Source organism: Camelus ferus, chromosome 8 (genome assembly GCF_009834535.1).
Source record: "Camelus ferus isolate YT-003-E chromosome 8, BCGSAC_Cfer_1.0, whole genome shotgun sequence".
NCBI lineage: Eukaryota > Metazoa > Chordata > Mammalia > Artiodactyla > Camelidae > Camelus > Camelus ferus.
Window position 1 is genome coordinate 9,701,849 of NC_045703.1, and position 25,816 is coordinate 9,727,664.

General features: G+C 37.5%; 1 protein-coding gene across 8 annotated transcripts in view; it reads right to left on the minus strand.

The window, feature by feature from the left end:
• FAM135A (family with sequence similarity 135 member A) overlaps positions 1–25,816 on the minus strand; it is a 119,663-nt gene that overhangs the window by 62,892 nt on the left and 30,955 nt on the right. For all 8 annotated transcript variants that reach the window (XM_032484449.1, XM_032484443.1, XM_032484451.1 and 5 more), the window contains exons 5-7: positions 4,567–4,706; positions 4,383–4,453; positions 1,828–2,001 (exon numbers count right to left, since the gene is read on the minus strand). In XM_032484449.1, the coding sequence (XP_032340340.1) occupies positions 1,828–2,001; positions 4,383–4,453; positions 4,567–4,706 (385 nt within the window). The remainder of the gene's footprint in view (positions 1–1,827; positions 2,002–4,382; positions 4,454–4,566; positions 4,707–25,816) is intronic.

The window sequence follows — 25,816 nt, forward strand, 5'->3', positions numbered from 1 at the left end:
AAAAATGTCTTCTCCTTCCAGTAAATGGTCTTTAGGAGATGAGCTGCCTCTTTCACCTACTAGTCAGTGGCAAAAACTGCTGCATTGCAAGAGGAAGCACACGTTTAACTGGCTAGTATTAGGGATACAAACATCACTTCTACTCCATCAGGGTGTTAGGAAGCTACATTAATAAGCTGAGCCAACTTCCATGAATAGTTTGTGCATTTTTCAGAAAAGAAACTAAGCAACTGTTATAAAGAAAAAGGAACAGTTGAAATAGCTTATTTTTGAAATTACAAAAATAAGAAATTCAGAAAATTATAGGAATGTATTTTATAAACAGATAAAAACTTTTAGTATTAAAACCAAACATACATAGATTTAAAAAAAGTTTCTTCTGTATAGCACAGGGAACTATATTCAGTATCTTGTAACAACATTTAATGAAAAAGAATATGAAAATGAATATATGTATGTATATACATGACTGGGACATTGTGCTGTACACCAGAAATTGACACATTGTAACTGACTGTATCTCATTAAAAAAATAAAATAAAATAAACCTAACACAACTCACATAAAAGTAATATTATATACTACTTATTCGAAACCTACTGTCTTGTCAAAGGAGTTTTATTGAGTTAGCATGTTATTAAATGTTAATTTTTTAAATCAACATCTAAATTATTTTGGAGAAGTTTATAATAAAATTATGTATAGGAACACTCTCCTGTTTACAGAAGTTATAGCAACTGAGAACAAACTCTCAAAGGTCTAAGAGGTGAGACAAAAATGGCAAAACAACTAGTTACATATCTTACTACAGAATAAGGAAGGCCAGGCAGTTGTCAGGAGAAACAGCCTTCTCCCTGGCCCCCTGCTCCAAAAGAAATCATGGGGCAACACAGGGGAAGAGGTTCCCACCATTTTTGCAACAAGGTAAAGATATGCAACAGAAGGCTGTTACCTGTGGGAAGTAAGTTAAATTGTGTTGGTTTTCTATAAATTCTGAGGGTAACTGTACAAAATTATCCACTGATAGATAAATCAGTTTAACATCATAACCCTTAAGCATCATCCCTAATATCAGTAGTTGGAATAAGGTTTGTGTCAGAAATTGTAAGGTGGACAGTTCAGAAATCAAGTCAGTTTGGAGTATTTTCATATAAGTTGCTGATTTTACAAGTGTCTATCTGTTGCTCATGCCACAAGGATGATGTTTTACTGCAAAAACTAAAGAACTTGTATTGTATTCTCACATCAATGGAAGACAATCTGTCTCCCCATGGAAGTGGGCAGAAAAAAACAATTATCCCAATGCATTTATTATGATCCAGAATATCATGCACCTTTAGGCTAAAATGATATAGTTTAAAAAGGCTTATTTAGTAAAGATCCATAAAATTGGTTAATAACTTAGAAAATAAGAATTACTGTATAGCATAGATTTAAGGAGATAAAATTAGTCTATCTTGGGAAGAGACCAAAAAACTATGAAAAAATGAATATACTTTTCTAGAGAATGAATAATTACAGTACAGCATTGCATTAAAACACAAGTGAAGACTAAACAATGCTGGGTGGCTGTTTCCAGATTGCATTCTTTTTTGTAGTTTATTTCACAAAGATTCCTCCACATTTTTGTAATAAAAAAATTATCAATCTAATGTTCCCATGCTCTTAAATTTTATTAACACTTTAGTATAAAAAATGAAAGTACTTATTAAGTAAGTTTGAATTTAGAAATTCCTTACTATTTCAGTTATCTTTATCAAAGTATGTTTTCACCATAAAAATAAAAGGCATAATATTAATAAGGATCCGAGTGCTGGTTAAACTTACCTTATCAGTGGCTGGTGCAGTGCAACCAGTGACGCGTGGATAGTAACAGACACGACAGAAAGGTGGAAGTAATCAAACATGACATTGACGTGGTGATGAAGGCCTCTGTGGAGGCTAAAGTGCAGCTTCAAAGTCCGGCTGCTTATTAGCTGCAAGGTGTTCAGACCGTCTGCTCTATAAAAAGCAACACAGCCACATGTGTATGGAAATTCGGTAAAGGCCAAACTTTCGTAGAGTATTTTAAACTACAAAATCATTTAGGTACTTAATTACTTTTTAAAAACAGAATGAGAATAATTTGTAAAGCATCACATTTGCATTAGATAGTAATATGAAATCCAACAATAAGAAAATAACCAGATCTTTCTTACAGTTTTCTAAGTCCATACTGTTTTCATTACTGTTCCTCTAAAACAAGTCCTTTTTGATACTTTAGGAAAAGCTCCCATCTAAAAATTTTACTCCATAAGGAATGCTATTTATTACAAAGTTGCAATACAATGTAGGTCAAATCCTATTATAATAAATCCCAAAAGGTGTTTAAAATTATTTTTATTGAATAAAATTTGGTTATTAAATGCTGCTGAAAAATAAGTAATTGGTAGATGCTTTATTATAGATATTTTAGCCTGTCATTAGATTTACACATACAAAAATTGAAACAATGCCATGGAAATGATGTCCAAATATATATATATATTTTAACTGATACATACATTATGGCTACCTACAGCTAATGAACTATTTATTCATTTCCGATTACTCCACTTATAAAATTGACTTGGTTCAAAAAAGAACACCTTACATCTTAAGGAATTGTTTGTAATAAACAAGTATTACAGAGGAGCAGTAGCTACCACGTAAAACTTCTTACTCCTCCATGACAGTAAAGAGGACCTGTCACAAGGAGACCTGGGAGTAATGTGACGGCTTAGACATTTATCTTACAGGCAGTCTGAACTCATATATAATTTTCAAGAAGTATTTCTATAAGTATGCTTGAAATGAAAAAAAAAAACCCTACAAAAGTAAAACAGTAAAATGGATCTCTGATTGTTTAAATGAATAAAAGCTTTTACAGATAAGGTAGCTGAAATTCAAAGAAGTTATGAAAATATTCTAAGATCATTCAGACTGTGGGCCAGCTGACACTCAGATGCAGGTCCTTTGATTCCAAATCCTCTGTACTTTAACTCACATGTGCTATATTGCATGTGAATATATTTTAGGCCTGTCCCTTGGTCTCTGACTACATGTTTATTTTTATGTTGGTTTAGGTTGGTACTGATCGTATTTTCCAAAATCTCACTGTTCACTTAACACCCATTAGGATGGCTATTATTTAAAAAAAGAAAAACAAGTGTTGACCAGAATGTGATAAATTGGAATCCTTGAGCATATCTGGTGGGAATGCAAAATGGCACAGCTGCTGTGGAAACAGTACGGTGGTTCTTCAAAAACTTAAAACACAGAATTGCCACACGATCCAGTGATTCCACTTGTAGGCACGTGACCGAGAGAACGGAAAGCAGGGACTCAAACAGGTATTTGTGTACCTGTGTTCGTTAACAACATTATTCACAATAACCAAAAAGGGTAGAAACAACCCAAGTGTTTACTGATAAGTCAATGGATAAACAAAATGTGGTATTATCCATCCATTCCAAAGAATATTATTCAGTCTTAAAAGAAATGTAATTCTCATACATACTACAACAGGGAGGAACCTTAAAGACACTGTTTAAGTGAAGCAAGTCAAACACAAAAGGACAAATACTGTATGATTTCACTTATCTGTGGCACCTAGAATAGTCAAATTCACAGAAAGTAGAACAGGGGTTATCAGGAGATGGGGAGTGGGGACAAAGAGGTGTTATTTAATGAGTACAGTGTTTCAGTTTGAGGTGCTGAAAAAGTTCCAGAGATGGATGGTGGTGATGGCTGCACAAAATTGTGAAGGTACTGAGATTTATGCTTAAAAATAGTTAAAATGGTACATTTTATGTTGGGTATTTTACCACAATAAAAAATACCTTGTTATCCTTCAGAGAAAAATAAATAAATAAAAGCACAATTTGTCCCTACAATGTATGCCTGCACGTCTTCTTCGTGGACTGGAGAAGTCAATGAACCAGAAACAACTGCCAAGTCTAAGGGTGGTGGGTCTCAATAACTATGACTATGAAGAGAACCCGCCTACAGATGGCATCACTCAGGCCACTAAGACAGACTAGCCGGTGAAAGAGTGGGACAGTTATATCTAAGTGCCTCAAGGCAGTGGTATTACATCCACAGTGCAATTTCTAGAGTCTAGGAAATTGTTTCCTATTTCCTCACCTTGTCTGATTTTGCTACCTGGAGCTCATGGGATCAGCACGGGCACAAGACTAGGCCCGACCATTCCCATGAGACTCTCCCAGAAGGTAGAAGTAGTTCAAAACAGACAAAAAGGAGACAGGCTGGGTTCTAAAAGGAAAATGCAGAATCTAATACTAGTAGATAAATAACACTCATGAGTAACTAAAGATTTCTCACTGTTTGATTAGCCTACTTACGAATAATCTCCATCTGTGAAGTGCAGATCCAAGGATAACAGAAAATTAATTTCCTCAAGGGTTTCTTCAATCTGAAGAGAAATCACAATATGAGATGCTTCTTGATTATTTTATAGAAAGTTAGAAATATGCTTTGAGGCTTTACAGAAATATTTATCCAAATATATATGAAGAAATGTTTTACCTTTTTTTCATCCAACAACATTTTAACTTTGAAGATCATGACATCATTTAAAACAACTTCCTCATTTTTATATAGAATTTGAAATGTCTTACTGCAAATCAGAGAATCATGTACTGAGGCTGGAAAGGCTAAAGTCATACCTAAAACAGATAAGATACATAATTGACAGGTAAAAGGCAAAATACAAGTAAATTAATACTTTTACTCTAAAATACCATATGTTTAATTACATTACTCCAATGTCATTATTTTGTATTAGAATATTTCTTAAAGTTTATTAATTTCTATGATTAAAAATGAGTAAGTACATCATAACCATTATAGAACTCTTATACAACTTATCCTAATTTGCAAAAACAAATGAGAAAATCTCAAGGTAGGTATTTTAAGAGTGAACAATTGACCTGTACACTACAGAAGAAAGCAAGTTAGCTTTCCAGAGCTGCGTAGTAAAGAATCTGGTTAGTTTCTGTCCTGGTTGCTGGGAAGTAACCTCTGATCCCTGGGAGCAAAGAATTTGGTTGGCTTTTGTTCCCAGTTCCTGAGAGGTAGCCTCTAACTCCCTAGAACTTCCCAGTGTCAGGAGTTTCTCTGCTATTCATGGTGGGCCTAGGTAATTTATGGAGGAGGAAACTCAGGATGGCAGCTGGCCACACCAGTAAGACCAACCATGTGACTGGGAAGTTGAAGTTTTGAGCCGCATGTTGTGAGCCCAACCTCTGGGGAGGGTAAGGGTGCTGGAGACTGAGCCATGTGGGCAATGACTCAAGCATGCCTATGTAATCAAACACCAGTAACAACTCTGGACACAGAGGCCTGAGTCAGCTTCTCTGGTTGGCAATACTCTATATGTTGTCACATACAGATTTTCCGGGAGGGTAAAGCATCCTGAGTCATTGGGGAAAGAACAACGGAAGCTTCAAAATCTGGGACTCTTCCAGTCCTTGCCCTATGCATCCATTCTTTTGGATGATTTGTATCCCTTCACTATAATAAAACTTTAACAATAACTAGAGTGCTTTCCTGAGTTCTGTGAGTTGCTCTAGTGAATCACTGAGCCTGAGGTGGTAACAGGAACTCCAAATTTGTAGCCATCAGATCAGAAGTGAGGATAGCCCACAGACCCTCAAGTTGTAGCTGGTCCAAAGTGAAAGCAGCCTCCAGAAGACTGTGGCCTTTACTTGTAAAGTGTGGTCTATCTCTGGGTTGTTGGTGTCAGGTCATTGCAATGGCCCACTTGCTGTTTTATTACTCTATCCTCCAGAAATGATATGACGTGAAAAACAGTTGAAGAAACTTCAGATGTTTAGGCCAGAGACAATGCAAGGTGGGCATCTCTGTAGGCAAGGCTCAGAGTGTGATCCCAGAGTCCGACTGGAGTAAGGAGGGCAATCTAGGTGGAAGGATGACTTAGAGCAAGGTATTGGGAGCCCAAGCAAGATAAGAAATGCTTCTACCTGGGGATGAAGGAGGGTGTGGGCAGTGGCAGCACGATACCCTAACAGAGCCCGAGTAAGGAGAGGAGAATGTCCCTGCAGATGGAATTCCTGGCAGGAGAACTTAGCAAGTCCAAGTGGGAGGAGCAGGATGTCCACAGCGGGAAGTGACCTGGCATGTGGTAGAGCCCCAGACGCGTACGGAGTGCACCCATGCAGGGGAGAGGGAGCAGGGACAGAGTCTGGTTGTATAAGAGCTGGTCAGATAGAAAACATCCTAAGAGTAAAGAGAACTAGGTTCTTACAGAAACCTTTCAGAGAAGGACGTCCACAGATGGAAAGGAGATACAGATATAAAATGAATCCTGCAGCACTGGACTAAAATTAGAAATACTGATATGAACTTACGTTTCTCACTAAATGTTTCGATAAAGAAAGACAGGTGTAAATTCATACATGTATGTGTAAATATATATGTGTGGGCAAACATGGACTCACTAGCTCTGTCCACTCAAAGGGCCTGAAGGACACAGCCCCAGTATTGGTTCTTAACACTATTCTCCACTAAAAGGAACCAGGGCTTTTGGAGAAATGGTTGACTCCAGGGCTGGGCCACAGATAGAAAGAGATAAGTCTGGACCATCCTTTTCACACCAGAAAGTAAGTGCCAAAAGAACGAGGGGACACATCAAAAGGATATAGAAGCTAGCTTGAAGATGCTGTCTCTGGTCACATCTCAGGTAAAGTGAGCATCAAAATAAATTATGATAGTAATGGATTGACATCCATTGAAAAATACAGAAATCCAAAAATCCATACTGATATAAACAATGAATTAATGAATGAAAAAAATCAGAAGTTTAAAGAGGGAAAGGGTAACTTTACAGTGGAGAAGTCTGACAGAAACTTAGTCGAATGATCCAAGTTAACATCATTATAAATGGGACACACAGAAATCAGGTGCCACCTAACAGGGTATATAATGAGACGGACGCAGCATCACTTCTGAGATCTCCTTGTCAAAGGTGCATAACCTGGATCTGATCACAAGGACATCACAGACCAAGGAGAGTCAAGGACAGGCCAAGGAACTACTCCAGAATGAAGGAGACCAAGGAGACACAGCCCCTAATACAAGGCATGATCATTTGCTGTGAAGGACTTTATGGGGGAAACTAACAAAACCTGAATGGGTCTGAGGACAAGATGGCGGTAATGTATCAACGTTAATTTTGTAATCTGATGGTTTTATTGGCTTATGGAAGACAATACTCTTGCCTGGAGGAAATACACATTGAAGTATTTGGGATGATGGAGCATCTCGTTGGCAACTTGCTCATATATAGTTCAGGAAAAAAGTTCTTTACGTCATCCTTGCACGTTTTCCCTTTACACACTTAAAAAGGGAAATCAAGTTGATCAGAAACTCAGATTCTGTATATTTCAGGGAAGAACTGAGAAGAAGAAGAAATTTTCCCCAACAAAAAGTAAAATTTTAAAGCATCGAGATAACGCAAAATTAGAGTCTGCTGCCTCAAAAAGAGCATTTGGCCGCTGCTCCGCCCTGAGAATGCGGCTCCACCGGCTGGGGTAGGGGCTGGTTCCTCCTCTATCCCCGCCTCCCACTGGGCCTGGGGCTTCTGGGCTGCCTCCTGGTGCTCTCAGACCTTCTCTGTCTTTCCTCTGAAACCACCTCCACCACCACCTCTGACATTGTGCCACCAGACACACCTCTCACTGTCCTCCGCGCGTTTGCAGTCACTGCAAACCCGGAAGCCCTTATTTCCCAATTCAAGATTACTGTCTGCACACGACTCCAGCCATCACTGCTGGTGATAAACCTCCACTCCCTGACCTCCTAGATTCCGATCCTCCCCCACTCAGACCCTCCTCCGCTCCTCACTCCTGCCTTCTTCCCTAGCCTTTTACCTGACCAAGGGCTGCAATGCCTCCAATTTAAATTTCAGCCAGCATCCTCCCTCACAGCTCCACCTTTCTCTCCAGTTCACCCTCTCTAACCCACAAATTCGACAATCCTGTGACCCCGCCTTAGGACGGGAGTCCATGAATCCTACTCCTTTTCATTATCCCCCACTTACCTCCTTACCCCTCTTAAATTCTAGGTTCAATCATTAATCACTCGCCCTTGCACATAGCCTATTAAAGATACATACTGCCCTTCTTTGTCATATTTGCCTGGACAAATCTCAATCTTTCTAAATCTTTCTGCCTAATCCATACTTGTGCCCATAAATTGGATGCAGCTGGGAAAAACACACAGCCCACTGACTGACCATACTTTAAATTCATGATCACCAATCTTAAACAGACCCTCCGTGCTGCCCAGCAGCCACACTACGTTTTCTGAATCCACCCCCTCTCCACATTCCTAGATGACTATCTCATCAAGTATGTTCTCCCCTCAAACCTAGTCTTCAGGCTCAACTAAGAAGTTCGGTTCTATTTTGTAAGTAACACTAATCAGAGAAGTTCTGTAAGCTCCACTGTCCTACCCACCTGCAGATACATCAGGACAAACTCCCGATTCCTCTGCTCCCCCTTCTGGCAAAAGGCCCCAAACGATTCTCGGGCATTTAGTGCCTCTAATTCACCTCCCCCACTCTCTTAGCACACTTGGTGACCAGCTGGTCTTCAAGATGCCCTGGCCCCATGATTCTCACCTCCTGGGCTTCATATCCATGTAAAATTCCTCCCACAGAGTCCTAGGGTTCATCTGTGTGAACAAGCAGAAGTGACAGACCGCAGCCTCCTGAGTGGCCTCGGGCCAGAGGTAAGCAGCTCAACAATTTCTGGATTCCAGACCCAAAGAAATTGTGAGATCGTGTTTACTGTTTTAAACTAAGACTGAGGGTAAATTCTTACACAACAAATAGTAATCCACACTTTAACTAGACTTTGGCCCATGTTAACTGTTCTTATCAAGGATCTTGTGGTGTCTCACAGCGAAAGAGAATGTGGCAATGAATGTATGAATGTTCATGTATAACTGAAAAGTTGTGCTCTACACTGGAATTTGACACAACATTGTAAAATGACGATAACTCAATAAAAAAAATGTTTAAAATAAATAAATAAAACGACCATGAATGATCTCTGCTTCGCTGAATGCAATGGTCGCTCCGCAGACCTGGTCTTACTTCATTTGGAATCAGCATCTGGTACGGTTACACATACTCTCCTTCTGGAACCTCTTCTTTAGCTTGGCTTCCTGGACATCCCACTGTCCTAGTTTTGGTTCTACCCCACAGGTCACCCCCTGCGGGGCCCCACAACCCCGGACAGACTGTCGCTATAGGCAGGGACAGTGCAACGGCCACAGTTCAGCAGGAAGTAGATACGGAAGAAGAGACCTTCGCCCAGTTCCACAGATTTGTCACTGCCAGTCTGTCGGGGGGAATGTTGGGCCCACTGACGCCCTTCAAAGCCCAACCACCTCCGTTTGCGGGCTCTCAGATGCCTGCCTGCGATCCTTCAGCAGGAAAAGTGCATTCTTTCCTGGGCGTGCTTCCCCTAATGGACTAACAGCCCGAGGTAATGCTCAGCTTGTCAGAGTCAAGCCCCACCGCCCTCCACAGACCCTAAACCTCGTACCTCACCTGCAACCAATCAGAGACCTGTGCACAAACTGATCAGGCACCTTGTGACCTTGTAAAAGACCCACCACCTGGCCCCAGCGCTCATGCGGGCATGCCTCGCCCGTGTGACCCACTGTTGTCTATGACAGAGGACCTGAATAAACTCGTTTCTATGCTTATACTTTATATCTCTGTAAATTCTTCTACCGAACCCATGTATGTCACCATGCCACCGACTGGCCGTCCCACTGTCACACAACACCCCTGTTAGTCATATTTTTGGTGGATTTTTCTGATCCAAGAAGCAGCAGAGCAGAGTGGTCAAGAACACATTCTGGAGCCAGAGTGGCTGGGCTGAAATTCAGGCTCTGCCACTGATTAGCCCAAATTCAATCTTTAATATTTTTTTCTATTTTCTATGCCCCACACCCAACTCTTTAGCAAATCCCATTAGTTCTACCTATAAGCTGTGTATATGCAGGATTTACTGAGTGAGAGCTAGAAATACTCAGATCATTGCTATTAAGAAACTGTATACAAATTATTCTAAATTGCTTTGAAATGACAAAAATTAACCTTCAGTGCAAGTCACCGATATCCTCAATTGACATCAACATTGAAAGCTTTTAAAAGGATTTGCCAAAGACTTACAGATAATGTCTCTTAAATTTTATTCCCAAACCAGAAGCAAAGGACAGAAGGTGTACAAGTTCCTCCTCGTCACTCCTTCCCTCATCCAATCTACAAACATTTAATAAATATCTACTCTAACAGCTACTATTAGAATAGACAGTCCATACACAGGCACACAGTAGGCACTTTCTAGATATTATGAATAAATAAACAGTAAAATTACAGAGATAAAAATCTCTGAACTTTTGGAGCTTACCTCCTAATGTAAACATGGTGACAGAGAATAAAAATAGTAAATAAGATAAAGGATAGAGTATGTTTGAAAGTGGTAAGTGCTACAGAGAAGAATAAAGAGGGGACAGGGGGTGAGGAGGGAGCAGTTTTAAACAGAAAGGTCAGGCAATGTTTAGCTGAGAAGGTGACTCTCAGATAAGACCAGGACAGACTCCTACACCCTCTCCCCTGCCACTAGGGTGCTGCCCCTCCTCACCTTAGAAATCTGTAGGTTTGTCCCCAAAGAGGATGAAACAGAGGTGTTCTGAATTGGACGCCACCAGGCAAAACTGAGAGCACAAAGGTACAATCAGAGACTTGCAGGATGCTTCCATGGCTGGGCGCCCGGAAGGCTGGCAGTTAGACTTTTACTCTCCAGGAAGGACACAGGCTAGGATCTTCTCTAGCATCTCAAGAATTGTAAAGCGTCTAAGATCTAACCCTACTTGCAAGCTAACAAGCTGGCTTGCCCTGGTCTCATAGATGCGGGCAGGAGACATGGGCCTCTGCATCAGAGACACACAACCAGCAGCCTGAGCTTCCGGTCTCTCTCCGTTCCCCTGGCTCTTGCTCCCCAAGTTGCTCGGCGGAGACGTGGAGGCTGGTCCAAGTGGACATTATGCACACAGTAGGGGTTTCGTCACAGTGGAAGAACTCAAGGCTTAGGAAACCTCAGTCTTTTTTCAGGAGCTACAAGAAAACTGTCTAAATTTTGAACTGGAGGGAGATAGTCTCTTTGCTAGACTGGACAGTTAACAAATCTGCCCTCTGCTCCACATGGAGACACTATTTGTATCTTCCAGAGCTCCTCACTATAGCAACAGCCTTAACAGGACTGTCTGGAACAAAAGTCTTTCAGTATCTTTGCTCACAAGATGTACAGAAACATGAGAAGCCATGGAAGATTATTCTCAACAACATATGGGGTAAAAATCTCAGATTCTTCCCAGTTCCTGACATGGGGAATCCAACTAACCCAATGTATCTACAGTAGATCTATTATGCAAATCCCTTTTAACAGAGAAAATCTATAGATACTGACTTCAAAGATTCCTTAGCAAATGGCTCACCAACATCACCTTAATGTGACGCTCAGAGACAAGTCCCATGTGTGCTCTTAGAACGTCCAACCTGCCCTCCTTTCAGTCAGGAACAGACAACGGAGGACCACGAGACATCTGAGAAAACCTGCCATGCCAGTGAGAAACCAGAGAAAAAGCAATTTGCGGAGAAAAATAAAACTTAAAAAAAAAACCCAAAAAACTATCAGTATTGTTCTTAGAGAAAAGCTACTGCATTTATGAAATGTGACAATGTTGCTATAAGAAAGGAATAGAAAGGTACAAAGAGGCACTCGAATTTTAAAAGAAAAAATGGAAAGAGGGAGGAAAAGGAGGAGGGCAGAGAGGAGCAAGCTGGGGGAGGGAGAAAGAAAGAAAAAAGCAAAATGCTCAAAAAAGGGGTTAAAGTTGATGAAATAACATAGTAAATACAGCAAAAAGACAGAAATGGAAGAAAAAAAAGGAGAGGAAAAAACTAAAAATTAAGACACCAGTGCAGATGGTCTGTCATCTAAATGATAGAAGTTCCAGAAAGAAAGAACAGAGAAAACAGATGGGAGAAAATTATGAATAAACTAAGACAACTGAAGTACATATGTTTCCAGACTGAAAGGGCCCAGTGAGGACCAGAGACCAGAGGTACATCACTGTGTGCCATTACAGCAGCAGAAACAAAGAGAAGATTCTACAAGATTCTGGAAAGGGGAAAAATACTAGCCACCAGAACAACTCTCCACAGCAATGCTGGAAACCAAAAGACAACAGAGCGGTTCCCAGGGGCCGAGAGGAGGAGGAAATGAGGAGCTGCTATTCTAAGGTATAGTGTCAGTCATGCAAGGTAAAGAAGTTCTAGAGATCTGTTGTACAGAAATGTGCATATAGTTAACAGTATTGTACTGAACACTTAGAAGTTTGTTAAGAGGGTAGATTTCATGTTATGTGTTTAAAAAACAAAAAACGAATATATGCTTTACCCTGGCATGTTAACAGCTCATGGCAAATTATTTAGAGAAAGGCCTTGAGGTTTTTCTCCTAAGGTTAACATTACCTTTCCTGACATTCTGCACCTGGGACTGGGTACCCAACTATCACAGAGGACCTGATTACAAGTCTTTAATTTACCCGTTTCCAGGCCCACCTTCCCTTCATCTGCTACCCCGTCTGCAATCTCCGAGGGAAAGTGTTCCCAAAAGGTAGTTCAGCTCCTGCTTCTGTTTCCTGTTCTTGAAAAACTCACTGAAATAGTTGTTATTCCTTCTTACACTTCTATATTGCGATTACCAAAGAGTCCTGGAAACAAGAAGACCCAAACATATGTGTATACTCAGTTCATTGTCTTGAACCTGAAACCCTCTCTGCTCTTTATTATTTATTAGATGATAACCTTATCCATGAGGTGAGGAACCACATAAATATTTTTTGCTGCTTTAATTTAGTAGTAATGATCATGTCTAGACACATACTAGGTACTCAACAAGTATTCATTAAATAAACTTATTATCATTTATTAAATGAGCTTTCATCTAACCTCTTAATTCAGTGCCCTGTTTCCCTGTTGAAATGACTCTATTTTCACTCAGCCTATCAGCCATCTGCTAACCCAATTATCAGGCCTACACTTTTAGAGACTTGTGACAGAGGCCTACAAATACTTCCATTAAATCAGGATAATTTAGATTTTATTCCTATCACTCTCTCTGCATTTCCATTTCCTGTGGCTAAACAGCTAGTATTGGTTCTCTTATTTACTCCATAAACAAGTGAGCCCTCATTCAATTACAATTTGCCTCTAAAGTATCAGGAACTAAGAGATATGAACATAAATAAGAACAGTGCCCTTGTTTTCAGAGGTCCTCGTCTAGTTTGGATAGAACCATTCAAGCAAACGATTGTGGTACAATGTGATAACCTCTTAATCCCCTATTTCAAGAGGCGAAAGCAAATGGCAGTGTAATTGTCACTATCTCTTAAGCCAGGTAGAGAGACAAGAAACGGCAGTGACAGAAGGAAGCTGGATATCCAGGGAAGGTAGAATGGAGCCTGGTCACGCCCGATGGACTCCAGTTTCACAACCTATGCAAAGTTTATTGCAAGAGCTCACTTTCGGGTGAGTTTTCTGTTCACAGTTGTTGAAATTATGCAGTTACTGACAACAGTAATAGATTAGTGACATAACAGAAATTGTCTCCAGCTACATATTTCTTTAAACTTCCCTCATTGTTATAAGCTCTTTAACAATGCTGGATGTTTGTTTGTATTAGAATTCCATTTCTGAACTGGAATAAAAATCTGTAAGATGATAAGAGGTGAAAGGGGTATGCAGAAAATGTGAGAATAACACGGCAGAGGAAACTTCTAACGGCCTCTGGGAGTTATGGCTTAACAAAGTAAATGATGAGGAGGGGAGAGTGTGCACAAAATACGAGGAACCCCTCAAGTTTGTTTCAGAGACTCCAGAGGGAGTATGGTGGGAAATAAAGTTAGATGTGTAGGATGGGGTCAAATCATGAAAAGTCTTAGCAATTCGGCAAAAAAATCACAGTCATTCCGGTGGCTCTCCAAGGCAGGCTCTGGGCAGCTGGTGGTTGGGCAAAGCTTAAGGGGACAGCTGAAAGGCGAGAAGGTGGGGTTCTGGCAGCATCTCAAAATATTTGAATCTTTATTACAAGTGGCCCATTAAACACTGCCCATGCAAAGCAACTGGGCCAACCCTTCCTTACTTTGATAACTAGCCCTTATTTCCAGGCTTCCTTTTCCTGATATTAATTGTTTAACGATGACTACCTGTACAAAAGCACTGGGTGGAGGGAGGTAGGAAGAAAAAGGCAATACATATACACACAAAGAATCTTATCCAGAATAGACGGCTTTAGAAAAACCCTGGTCAAATATAGATAGCTGGAAATTTCCTTTTGGTTCAATTGGGGTTGATTTCTTATTAATCTAAATGTTTACTTGTGAAGCTTTTATCAAAATGGAGAGAATATACTTTTTTTTTAGTAATAAGACTTTCCCCACATACAATTGCTTGAATTTTTGTGCAATTTCCCTCTCCTTTTCCCCATAAATAGCAGCCTTATAGAAGAACTAAATAAGAGTTTTTTTCCAAAAATGATGCTAAAATCAACAGTCACATGAAAGGATGCTCAACGAGACTAACCATCAGGGAAATGCAACTCAAAACCACAGTGGGCTATCACTTTACACCTGTTAGAATGGCTTTCATCAAAAAAAACACAAATAACAAATGTTGGCGAGGACGTGGGAAAAAGGGAACCCTCATACACTGTTGGTGGAAAGGTAAACTAGTCTGACCATTGTGGAAAACAGTATGAACTTTCCTCCAAAATTTAAAAATAGATCTGCCATACGATCTAGCAACTCCACTTCTGGGTATATACCCAAAGGCAATGAAAATGGGATTCTGAAGAGATAGATGCATTCCCATATATTCTGCAGCATTATTCACAACAGACAAGATATGGAAACAATCTCAATGCCCATCAACAGATGAATGGATAAAGAAGATGTGCTATGTATACACAATAGAATGTTATTCAGCCCCAAGAAAGGAGGATATCCTGAGACTTGTGGCAACATGGATGGATCTTGCGCACATTATGCTAAAGGAAGTAAGCTGGACAGAGAAAGACAAATACTGTAGGAGATCACTTACACGTGGAACCTAAAAAAAGTCAAAGTTGTAAAAAATAGAGAGTGATAAAATGGTGGTTACCACGAGTTGGAGAGGGGCAGATAAGACTGATGTAGCTTAAGGGTACAAACTTGCGATGAGTAGTAAATAAGACATAGAGATCTAATGCACAGTATAATGAATACAGACAGTAATATTGTACTGCAGTTACATAATGTGATAAATATTGCTACAAAAGCAATCACTGTACAATATATAAATGTACAAAGTAATGCACACAATGTTAAATTTCTACAATATTGAATTTATTCAATAAAAATTGCTTACTTTTAATAACCACTTATCATGTGTTTTGTTTTTTTTTTTTAATCACGTCTAACTACTACCAGCTATCATTTATAGAGCACTTACCATGTGCCGGGGCTATGCTTTATATGTATTGTTACTAAACCTTTAGACAAGCTTATAGGGCAGGGACTAATCTATCCATTTAATAGACACTGAGGCTCTGATGACATAAATAATTTGTCCAGGAAGTAAATGCCACTGCTGTTTGCTCCAAACCCGTGCTTGGTCTTGTATGCCACACTGATAAGCGAGTTCAAACATATACATGCAGTCAACGCTTACACTTACCACGGAACACTGACACTAGCAGGGAAAAGCTGGGAAGAAAAGCCCCAAAGAAGGCTCAAGAAAGGGTAAAACCATGTCAACCTGCTGTCCTGCATAGAAGTAAGGACAAGTCTTAAAAACTAAGAAGGGAAAGGCATATAATGGCTTCCAGTCAACTTCTTTATGGACTGTCTCTCCTTAAATCAAGGTGGTTCTGAGGTTCTAGAGTTCACCTTATTTCAGTTTCTTAACATCTGGGGCAATATAAGGTAGAGAGGGAAGGCGGGGCAAAGGTACCCAAGATTTTCTGAACACCACACCAGACCTCTTCACCCAATTTTCTCATTTACTTTTCAAAACCATACTGTAAGACAGGGATTATTTCCATTTCACTGATTAGGAAACGCTCAGAGAAACTGAATAATTTGCTTAAGACCATACAGCTAGTAAAAGGCAGAACAAGACTTGAGACTACTTATGTCTAACTTCAAATACTCTATAAATATTAAGCTAGTTTTATAAGAACAGAAATGGGAGCCCAGGTACCGAGATTTCCTTCATAAGTAATAAAGTCAAAGATCTTTTGTGAGGTCTCTTCCTTTCTTTGGTTTCCCCTTCTTACCCTTGGTCATCCAAGTTCATACCTATCCAATAAATGGTTTTATAGATTAAAATTTTTTTTAATTTACTTGTTAACATGAGATGTTATCCTATGTGCTGAATTACTATGTTGCATAATAGAAATTATATAAACCATAGGAAAACAACAAATTAAGTTTCAGCTCTTTACAGCACTAAATGGTTCTCAAAGAGCATAGTAAATGAGTCAGCACCTGACTGTTTTTCATTCTTTTATTACTAGAAACCCAATAATAATACCTTGTATGTATATGGCCCTTTACAGTTTGCTATGAACTTTAACTTATTGTAAAGCAGGTTATACATTTCACAGATAAGAAACTGAAGCTCACAGAGGTTAAGTGAGTTTTCCAAGGTAAAAAAGAAGGAAGCTGGTATCCTGATTCCAAATCACTACTTTGTTAACTACAAACAACAAAGTTGCATCGTTGAATGTACAGCCACCAAGATGCCTAAGATATACCTACATCTCTCTCTATATCACAAGTGACCCAGAGCAACACCAAAATGGTAACTAGATTTGCTTTTTATCTTACCAGAAACTTAAGATCCTCCTTCTTTATGTTGGACACTCATTTTCCTTTTTTATAAACTGTTTTTTCCCTCTGGTGTTACCATAAAAATGCAAATGCTGTTTACTTGTTTTCAACATTTGCAATAAACTCACAGACAAAACACAAAAGATTTAACTATAGTTACAAAACAGAATACAAATGTTAGCAATCTTAATAATATAAGACAAAGGACACAGCTAACAGGTTGGGAGGTAGAGGAAAAGAAAATGTGAAAAAGACGTAAGATTGTGTATATCCTTACTTTACAAAATGAGGGGTCTGTCAGATTTGCTGAAATAGGAAATAAAGCTTTAACTATATTATTTGAAGCTAGAGTAATGATCAAAGAGAGATGTGGGAAAATGATATCTCCTTTAAAAAAGTAGGGGGAGAAGGAGGGAGGAAGTAGTGTGAGATAAATTCTCATTTATTGTAACAGTTAAATGTCTCTGTAGAGGAAACCAGTATGACTACGGAAAGAGTTAAAAGTGGATGGACCCAGAGAATGAGTTATGGTTTTCACTACCAGTCTTTCTGGACTTACAGATCTTTTAACTATTTGCCTGTATTATTTGCATAAAATATTTTTTTCAGAGAAAAGGGATGGATGGATATTAAAAAGCAAACAAAACAATGAATGTTTCTTTTTAAAAAGTACTATCACTATTAGAAGGGAATTGTTATTTTAACTTTTTATCAAAAGTGTACACAGTCCTCTAACATTTCAAACTGGGGGCGGCTTCCCAGAACCAGTAAAGACTTCTCTGTTGTAGAAATCTCTGAATGCATTATTATTATTCAATTTTCAACAGCCCTATAAATTCTCATTGTCTTTCATTACTGATTTTATTGCAGATGACAGCTATGTCCTGACTCAAACCTCTCACTGTCAGTATAATCTCATGCTGGAAATAATTTAAATGTGTTGCAGTAAGCTTTAATACCATCTAATTCCCAACCCATCTAAACTGCCCTACTGCAACTCACAGACAAAATCATTTTCTCTCTTCTTCCTTAAAGTTTTCCAGAAACTTCCTTAAAGTTTTCCAACCTTAAAATTCCACAAGGTATAGGAATTATGGTAAAATATAGTGAATGAAAAAGGTCTTGAGATCTAAGTACCCATCAAAATTAGAAAAAAAATCGGGTATATAATAAAAAGTATACAGAATATCCAAGCCCTTGGAAGAAAAAGTGAACTGTTAAGGAACAGAAGTGAAAAAAGACTTAACATAGAGCATAAAGAAAATTACCTTAGATAAAGATACTTAAGTTATCAAGAATGACTCTAGAAATCACTGTTACACATTTATTAAAACAGTTATACACAGGTGTAATTTCTAGATGCAGAAGACGTTTGGAAAGATACCTTTCCCTAACCAATTTACTAAAATTAAAAAGATAGACACTCCAGAAAATCTTAAATTCTGTTTCAAAATGAAACAAATCTTTTGGGGGAGGAAGGACATGAAAAGAGAAAAGAATCAATACCTTAAAGACTGGAGTAAAGTGGCTGCCTTTCTTTGCTCTTTGTTTTTCAGATTGCTGGTGAGGAAACTCACCCGGACATGAGGACACTATACCTGTGAGCCTAATAAGTCAGCACACTCCATCAACAATTATTCTCTGTAATTTTCGTATGAACTTAAACATTTAAAATGATGAGGCTATTCTGTGGCACACTGGCAAGAAACACAATGAGGATACCAGATTTACATAATCATAGAGGTTTCACAGGATGATTCAGAGGCTGGCAAATACGACAGACACACAAAAGGCAATCATGTTGGGGATGTTATCAGGCAGAAAAAGCGGCATGTCTCATAATTCATTCAGGATCACTTCATTTGTTAAAAGTCTGTAGATATCTTTCTGTACCATAAACAAGAAAAACAAGATATTTTAAAGTAGAAAAATAATGAAAAAGATCTTGAGTAGTCATATTAGGGACTGCATTTCAAACATGACAGATAAAAGTTTGTTATTTAAAAAAGAAGTGAGAAGAAAGTATGACATAAATTAAAAATATACACATAAATAATGTTCTCACTACAAGCTAAAACTACATGTCATGGAAATCTGTTCTTTTCCAAACCCAGTCTTCTCTTTTAAAGACAGGTGTCTGCTGTCACTGAATAGAAAAAAAGAATGAAAAGAAATGAGGATAGTTTAAGAGACCTCTACATGACAGCAAGCCACACTAATATTTGCATTATAGGCATCCCAGAAGGAGGAGAGAGACAGAAAGAGTCGGAGAAAAATATCCAAAGAGATAATAGCTGAAAATTTCCCTAATCTGGGAAAGGAAACAGTCACCCAAGTCCAGGAAGCAGAGTCCCAAACAAGATTAACCCAAAGAGGACCACAACAAGGTACACCGTAATAAAAATGACAAAATTTAAAGATAAAGAGGGAATAATAAAAGCAGCAGGGGAAAAGCAACAAGTTACACACAAGGGAGCTCCCATAAGATGTCCGCTGATTTTTTAGCAGAAACTCTGCAGGCCAGATGGGAGTGGAATGATATATTTAAAATAATGAAATGGAAAAGCCTACAGTAAGGATACTCTACCCAGCAAGGCTCTCTTTCAGATTGGATGGAGAGTTCAAAAGCTTCACAAACAAACAAAAGCTGAAAGAATTCAGCACCACCAAACCAGCTTTACAACAGATACTAAAGGAACTTTTCAAGGTGGAAAAGAAAAGGCCACAACTAGAAACAAGAAAATTACAAAATGAAAAAGCTCACTGGTAAGGACAAACATATAGTTAAGGGTAGGAAATTATCCAAACACAAAGCTAGTAGGGTAGTTAAAAAGACAAAAGTAGTAAAATCATCTGCATTCACAATAAGGAGTTAAGGGCTACACAAAACAATTAGATGTAAAATATGATATTAAAACCAGTAATTGTGAGGGGAGAAGAGTTCAAATGCTGGGTATTTAAAATGCATTTGAAATTAAGAGATCAACAACCTAAAATAATCATGCTACGCAAAAACTTCATGGTAACTGCAAACTAAAAATTTACAATAGATATACACATGAAAAAGAAAAAGAACCCAAATATAACACTAAAGACCATCATCAAATTACAAGAGAAGAGAACAAAAGAAGAAAAGGAGAAAAAAAGACCTACAAAAACAAATCCAAAACAATTAACAAAATGACAATAAGAAAACACATATCGATAATTACCTTAAATGTAAACTGACTAAATGCTCCAACCAAAAGATATAAACTGGTTGAATGGATACAAAAAGAAGACCTGTATACATGCTGCCTGCAAGAGACTCACACATACAGACTGAAAGTGAGGGGATGGAGAAAGGTATTCCGTGCAGACGAAATTCAAAAGAAAGCTGGACTAGCAATACTTATTACATTAGACAAAATCGACTTTAAGATAGACTGTTACAAGAGATGAAAAAAGGACACTACATAATGATCAAAGGATCAATCCAAGAAGAAGATACAACAACTATAAATACATACGCACCCAACTTAGGAGCACCTCAATATATAAGGCAAATATTAACAGACATAAAAGGAGAAACTGACAGTAACACAATAATAAAGAAGAAAGTGGGGGACTTTAACACCCCACTTACATCAATGGACAGATCAGACAGAAAATCAATAAGGGAACACTGGCCTTAAATGACTCATTAGACCAAATGGACTTAACCGATATTTATAGAGCATTCCATTGGAAAGCAGCAGAATACACATTCCTCTCAAATGCACATGGAACATTGTCCAGGACAGATCACATGTTGGGCCACACACACACAAAAAGCCTCTGTAAACTTAAGAAAATTAAAATCATATCAAGCATCTTTTTCCGACCACAACACTATGAGACAAGAAATCAACTACAAGAAAAAAACTGCAAAAAAATACAAACACGTGGAGGCTAAACAACATGCTAGTAAACAACCAATTGATCACTGATGACATCAAATAAAAATTTTAAAAAATACCTAGAGACAAATGAAAATCAAAACATGACATCCAAAACCTATGGGATGTAGCAAAAGCAGTTCTAAGAGGAAAGTTTATAGTGACACAAGCTTACCTCAGGAAACAAGAAAAATCTCAAATAAACAACTTAACCTTACTCCTAAAGCAACCTCCAAGAGAAAGAAGAACAAACAAAACTAAAAGTTACTGAACAATAAGAAATCATAAAGATCAGAGTAGAAATAAATGAAATAGAGACTAAAAAAAAAATACAAAAGATTAATGAAACTAAAAGCTGATTCTCTGAAAGAATAAAATTGATAAACCTTTAGCCAGACTCATCAAGAAAAAAGGGAGAGAGTCCAAATCAATAAAATCAAAAATGAAAAAGAAGACATTACAACTGACACCACAGAAATACAAAGGATAAGAGGCTACCACAAGCAACTATACGCCAATAAAATGGACAATCTAGAAGAAATGGACAAATTCCTAGAAAGGTACAACTTCCCAAGACTGAACCAGGAAGAAATTGAAAATACGAACAGACCAATTACCAGTACTTAAATTAAATTAGTAATATAAAAACTCCCCCAAAAACAAAAGTCCAGGATCAGATGGCTTCACCAGTGAATTCTATCAAACATTTAGAGTTAATACCTATCCTTCTGAAACTATTCCAAAAAATTACAGAAGAAGGGACACTTCCAAACTCATCCTATGAGGATACCAAAATCAGATAAACATACCACACAAAAAAGGAAAATTACAGGCCAATATCACTGATGAACACAGATGTAAAAATTCTCAACAAAACACTAAAAAACTGAATCCAACAATGCATTAAAAGGATCATACACCATGATTAAGTGGCATTTATCCCTGGGATGCAGGGATTTTTTCAATATCCACAAATCAATCAATGTGATACACCACATTAACCAATTGAAGAATTTAAACCATATACTCACCTCAATAAATGCAGAAAAAGCTTTTTATAAAGTTCAACATCCATTTATGATAAAAACTCTCCAGAAAGTGGGCATAGATAGAACATACCTCAACATAATAAAGGCCATATATGACAAACCCACAACTAACATCACACTCAAAGCTGAAAGCATTCCCTCTAAGATCAGGAACAAGACAAGAATGCCTCTCACCATTTTTATTCAACATAGTTTTGGAAATTCTAACCACAGCAATCAGAGAAGAAAAACAAATAAAAGGAACCCAAAATGAAAAGGAAGAAGTAAAACTGTCACTGTTTACAGATGACATGATACTATACACAGAAAGTCCTAAAGACACCACCAGAAAACTACTAGAGCTCATTAATGAATTTGGTATAAGTTGCAGGATAAAAGATTAATAAACAGAAATCTGTTGTATTTCTATGGATTAACAACAAAGTATCAGAGGAATAAAGGAAACAATCCCATTTACTACTGCATCAAAAAGAATAAAATACCTAGGAATAAATATACCTAAGGAGGAAAAAAACATGTACTCTGAATCTGTAAGATGCTAATGAAAGAAACTGAAGATGACACAAACAGATGGAAAGATACACTGTGTTCTTAGACTGAAGAATTAATATTGTTAAAATCACCATACTCCTCAAGGCAATCTACAGATTCAATGGAATCCCTATCAAATTACCAGTGTTATTTTTCACAGAACTAGAACAAAAATTTTTTAAATTTCTATGCAAACACAAAAGACCCTGAATAGCCAGAACAATCTTGAGAAAGAAGAATGGAGCTGGAGGAATCATGCTCCCTGACTTCATACTATACTATAAAGCTACAGTAATCAAAACAGTATGGTACTGGCACCCAGACACATGGATCAATGGAAAGGATAGAAAGTCCAGAAATAAACCCACATACCTATTGTCAATAAATCTATGACAAAGGAGGCAAGAATATACAATGGAGAAAAGACAGTCTCTTCAACAAGTGGTGCTGGGAAAACTGAACAGCTACATGTAAAAGAAAGAAATTAGAGCATTCTCTAACACCATGTACAAAAATAAACTCAAAATGGATTAAAAACCTAAATGTAAGACCAGATATTATAACATGGAAAACATGGGCAGAGGACTCTTTAACATAAATTGCAGCACTACTCTTTGGATCCACCTCCTAGAGTAATGGAAGCAAAAGCAAAAATAAACAAAGGGGACCTAATTAACCTTAAAATCTTTTGCATAGCAAAGGAAGCCACTGACAAAATGAAAAGACAACCTGACAAAGGCTTAATTTCCAAAATATACAAACACCTCATACAGCTCAGTAACAAAAAACAAACAAACAAAAAGCCCCACCCAAACAACCCAATCAAAAAATGGATGGACCTAGAGATTATCCTACTAAGTGAATTAAGTCAATCAGAGAAAGACAAGTATCATATGATATCCATTATAAGTGGAATCTATAAAAATGATACAAATGAACTTATTTATAAAATAGAAAGAGGCTCACAGACATAGAAAACAAAGTTATGGTTACCAAAGGGGAAAGGGAGGGAGGGATAAATTAGGAATTTGGGATAAACAAATATACACTACTAAATACAAAATAGATAAACAAGAAGATTCTACTGTATAGTACAGAGAACTATATTCAACATTTAAAATAACCAATGATTATTTAGAAAATTATTCAGATTCAGAAGAGAATCTGAAAAAAGAATAAATATATGCATATATGTATAACTGAAACACTTTGCTGTACACCTGAAACTTGTATACAACACTGTAAATCAACTATACTTGAATTTAAAAAAATAAATGTATAATAAAAATACATACCAAAAAAGACTGATGTCTGCCATAAACAATTTATTTTTAAAAGATACTTCCTTTCCAAAACTAGTAAACAACCAGGTCATTAACGTGTAAGGTGAATTATACACAACATTTAAAGAAGAATTAATACCAATTCTTCTCAAACTCTTTCAAAAACTGATTAAGAAGAAATATTTCCAAACTCATTTTACAAGGCCAGCATTACCCTGATACAGAAGCCAGACAAATACACTATAAGAAAAGAAAATTATAGGCCAACAGCTCTGATGAACATAGATGCAAAAATCCTCAACAAAATACCAAAACCAAACCAAATTCAAGAGCACATTAAAAGGATCACACACTATGATGAAACTGAATGTAGCCCTGGGATGCAAAGACGGTTTGACATACACAACTCAACAAATGTGATATACCACATTAGCAAAATGAAGATAAATGAAAGGCAATAGGAAGGATAAAAATCATATAATCATCTTAACAGATGCAGAAAAATAATTTGATAAAATCAAACATATTTTCCTGATAAAAACTCTCCGTAAATTAGGCACAGAAGGAAAGTACTTCAACATAAAATAGGACATTTACAACTCACAACTAATATCACCATTAGTAGTGAAAAGTTGAAAGCTTTCCTCTCAAGTCAGGAGAAAGATAAGGATGCCCACTCTTACCACTTCTGTTCAACATAGTACTGGAAGTCCTAGCCACAACAAATGGGCAATAAAAAGAAATTAAAGGCATCCCAATAGGAAAGGAAGGAGTAAAATGATCTCTGTGTACAGATGACATGACCTTAAATATAGAAAACCCTAAAATCTCCACCAAAAAGCTGTTAGAACTAATCAATGAATTTAGTAAAGTTACAGGACACAAAATGAACATACAAAAATCAGTTGCACTTCTATACACTAACAGTGAACTATTTGAAAGAGAAATAAAGAAAAAAATTCCATTTAAAGTGGCATCAAAAACAATAAAATACTTAGGAATAAATTTAACCAAAGGAGATGAAAGACCTATACACTGAAAACTGTACGGCACTGAGGAAAGAAACTGAAGATTCAAACAAACGGAAAGATAACCTGTTTTCTTAGAATGGAAGAATTAATAAATGGCCACACTAACGACCCCAAACAATCTACAGATTCAATATAGTCTCTATCAAAATTCCAATGGCATTTTTTATAGAAATAGGAAAATTTACCCTAAAATTTGTACAAGACCACAAAAGACTGGAATAGCCAGAGCAATCTTAATAACAAAAGAACAAAGCTGGACACATCACACTTCTTGATTTCAAACTATATTGCAAGGCTTTAGTAATCAAAACAGAATAGTGTTGGCATAAAAACACGCACGTATATCAATGAAGCAAAGATGAGAGCCCAGAAGTCAGCCCACACACATGTGGTCAACTAATATCTCACAAGACACCGAGAACACATAATGGGGAAGAGACTGTCTCTTCAATAAGTGGTCTTGGGAAAACTGGATTTCTACACGCAAAAGAATGAAACTGGAACCCTATTTTATGTCACTTACAAAAATTAACTTAAAATGGATTAGACTTAAATTTAAGACCTGAAAATACAAAGCTCATAGGAGAAAACACAGGGGAAAAGCTCCTTGACATTGATCTTGGCACTGGTAATTTAGATTTGACACAAGAACAAAGGCAAAAATAAACAAGAGGGACTACATCAAACTTAAAAGCTTATGCATAGCAGAGGACACCATTAACAAAAGAAAGAGCTAACTATTGAATAGGAGAAAATATTTGCAAATCATATATCTGATAGAGCTTAATATCCAAAATATATAAAGAACTGTACAACTCAATAGCAAATAAACAAATAATCTGATTTTAAAAATGGGTAGAGGAACTGAGTAGATATTTTTGCAAAGAAGACATACAAATGGCCAATACGTACATGAAACAGTGCTCAACATCACTCATCTTGAGGGAAATGTAAATCAAAATCACAAAGAGATCACTTCATACCTGTTAGAA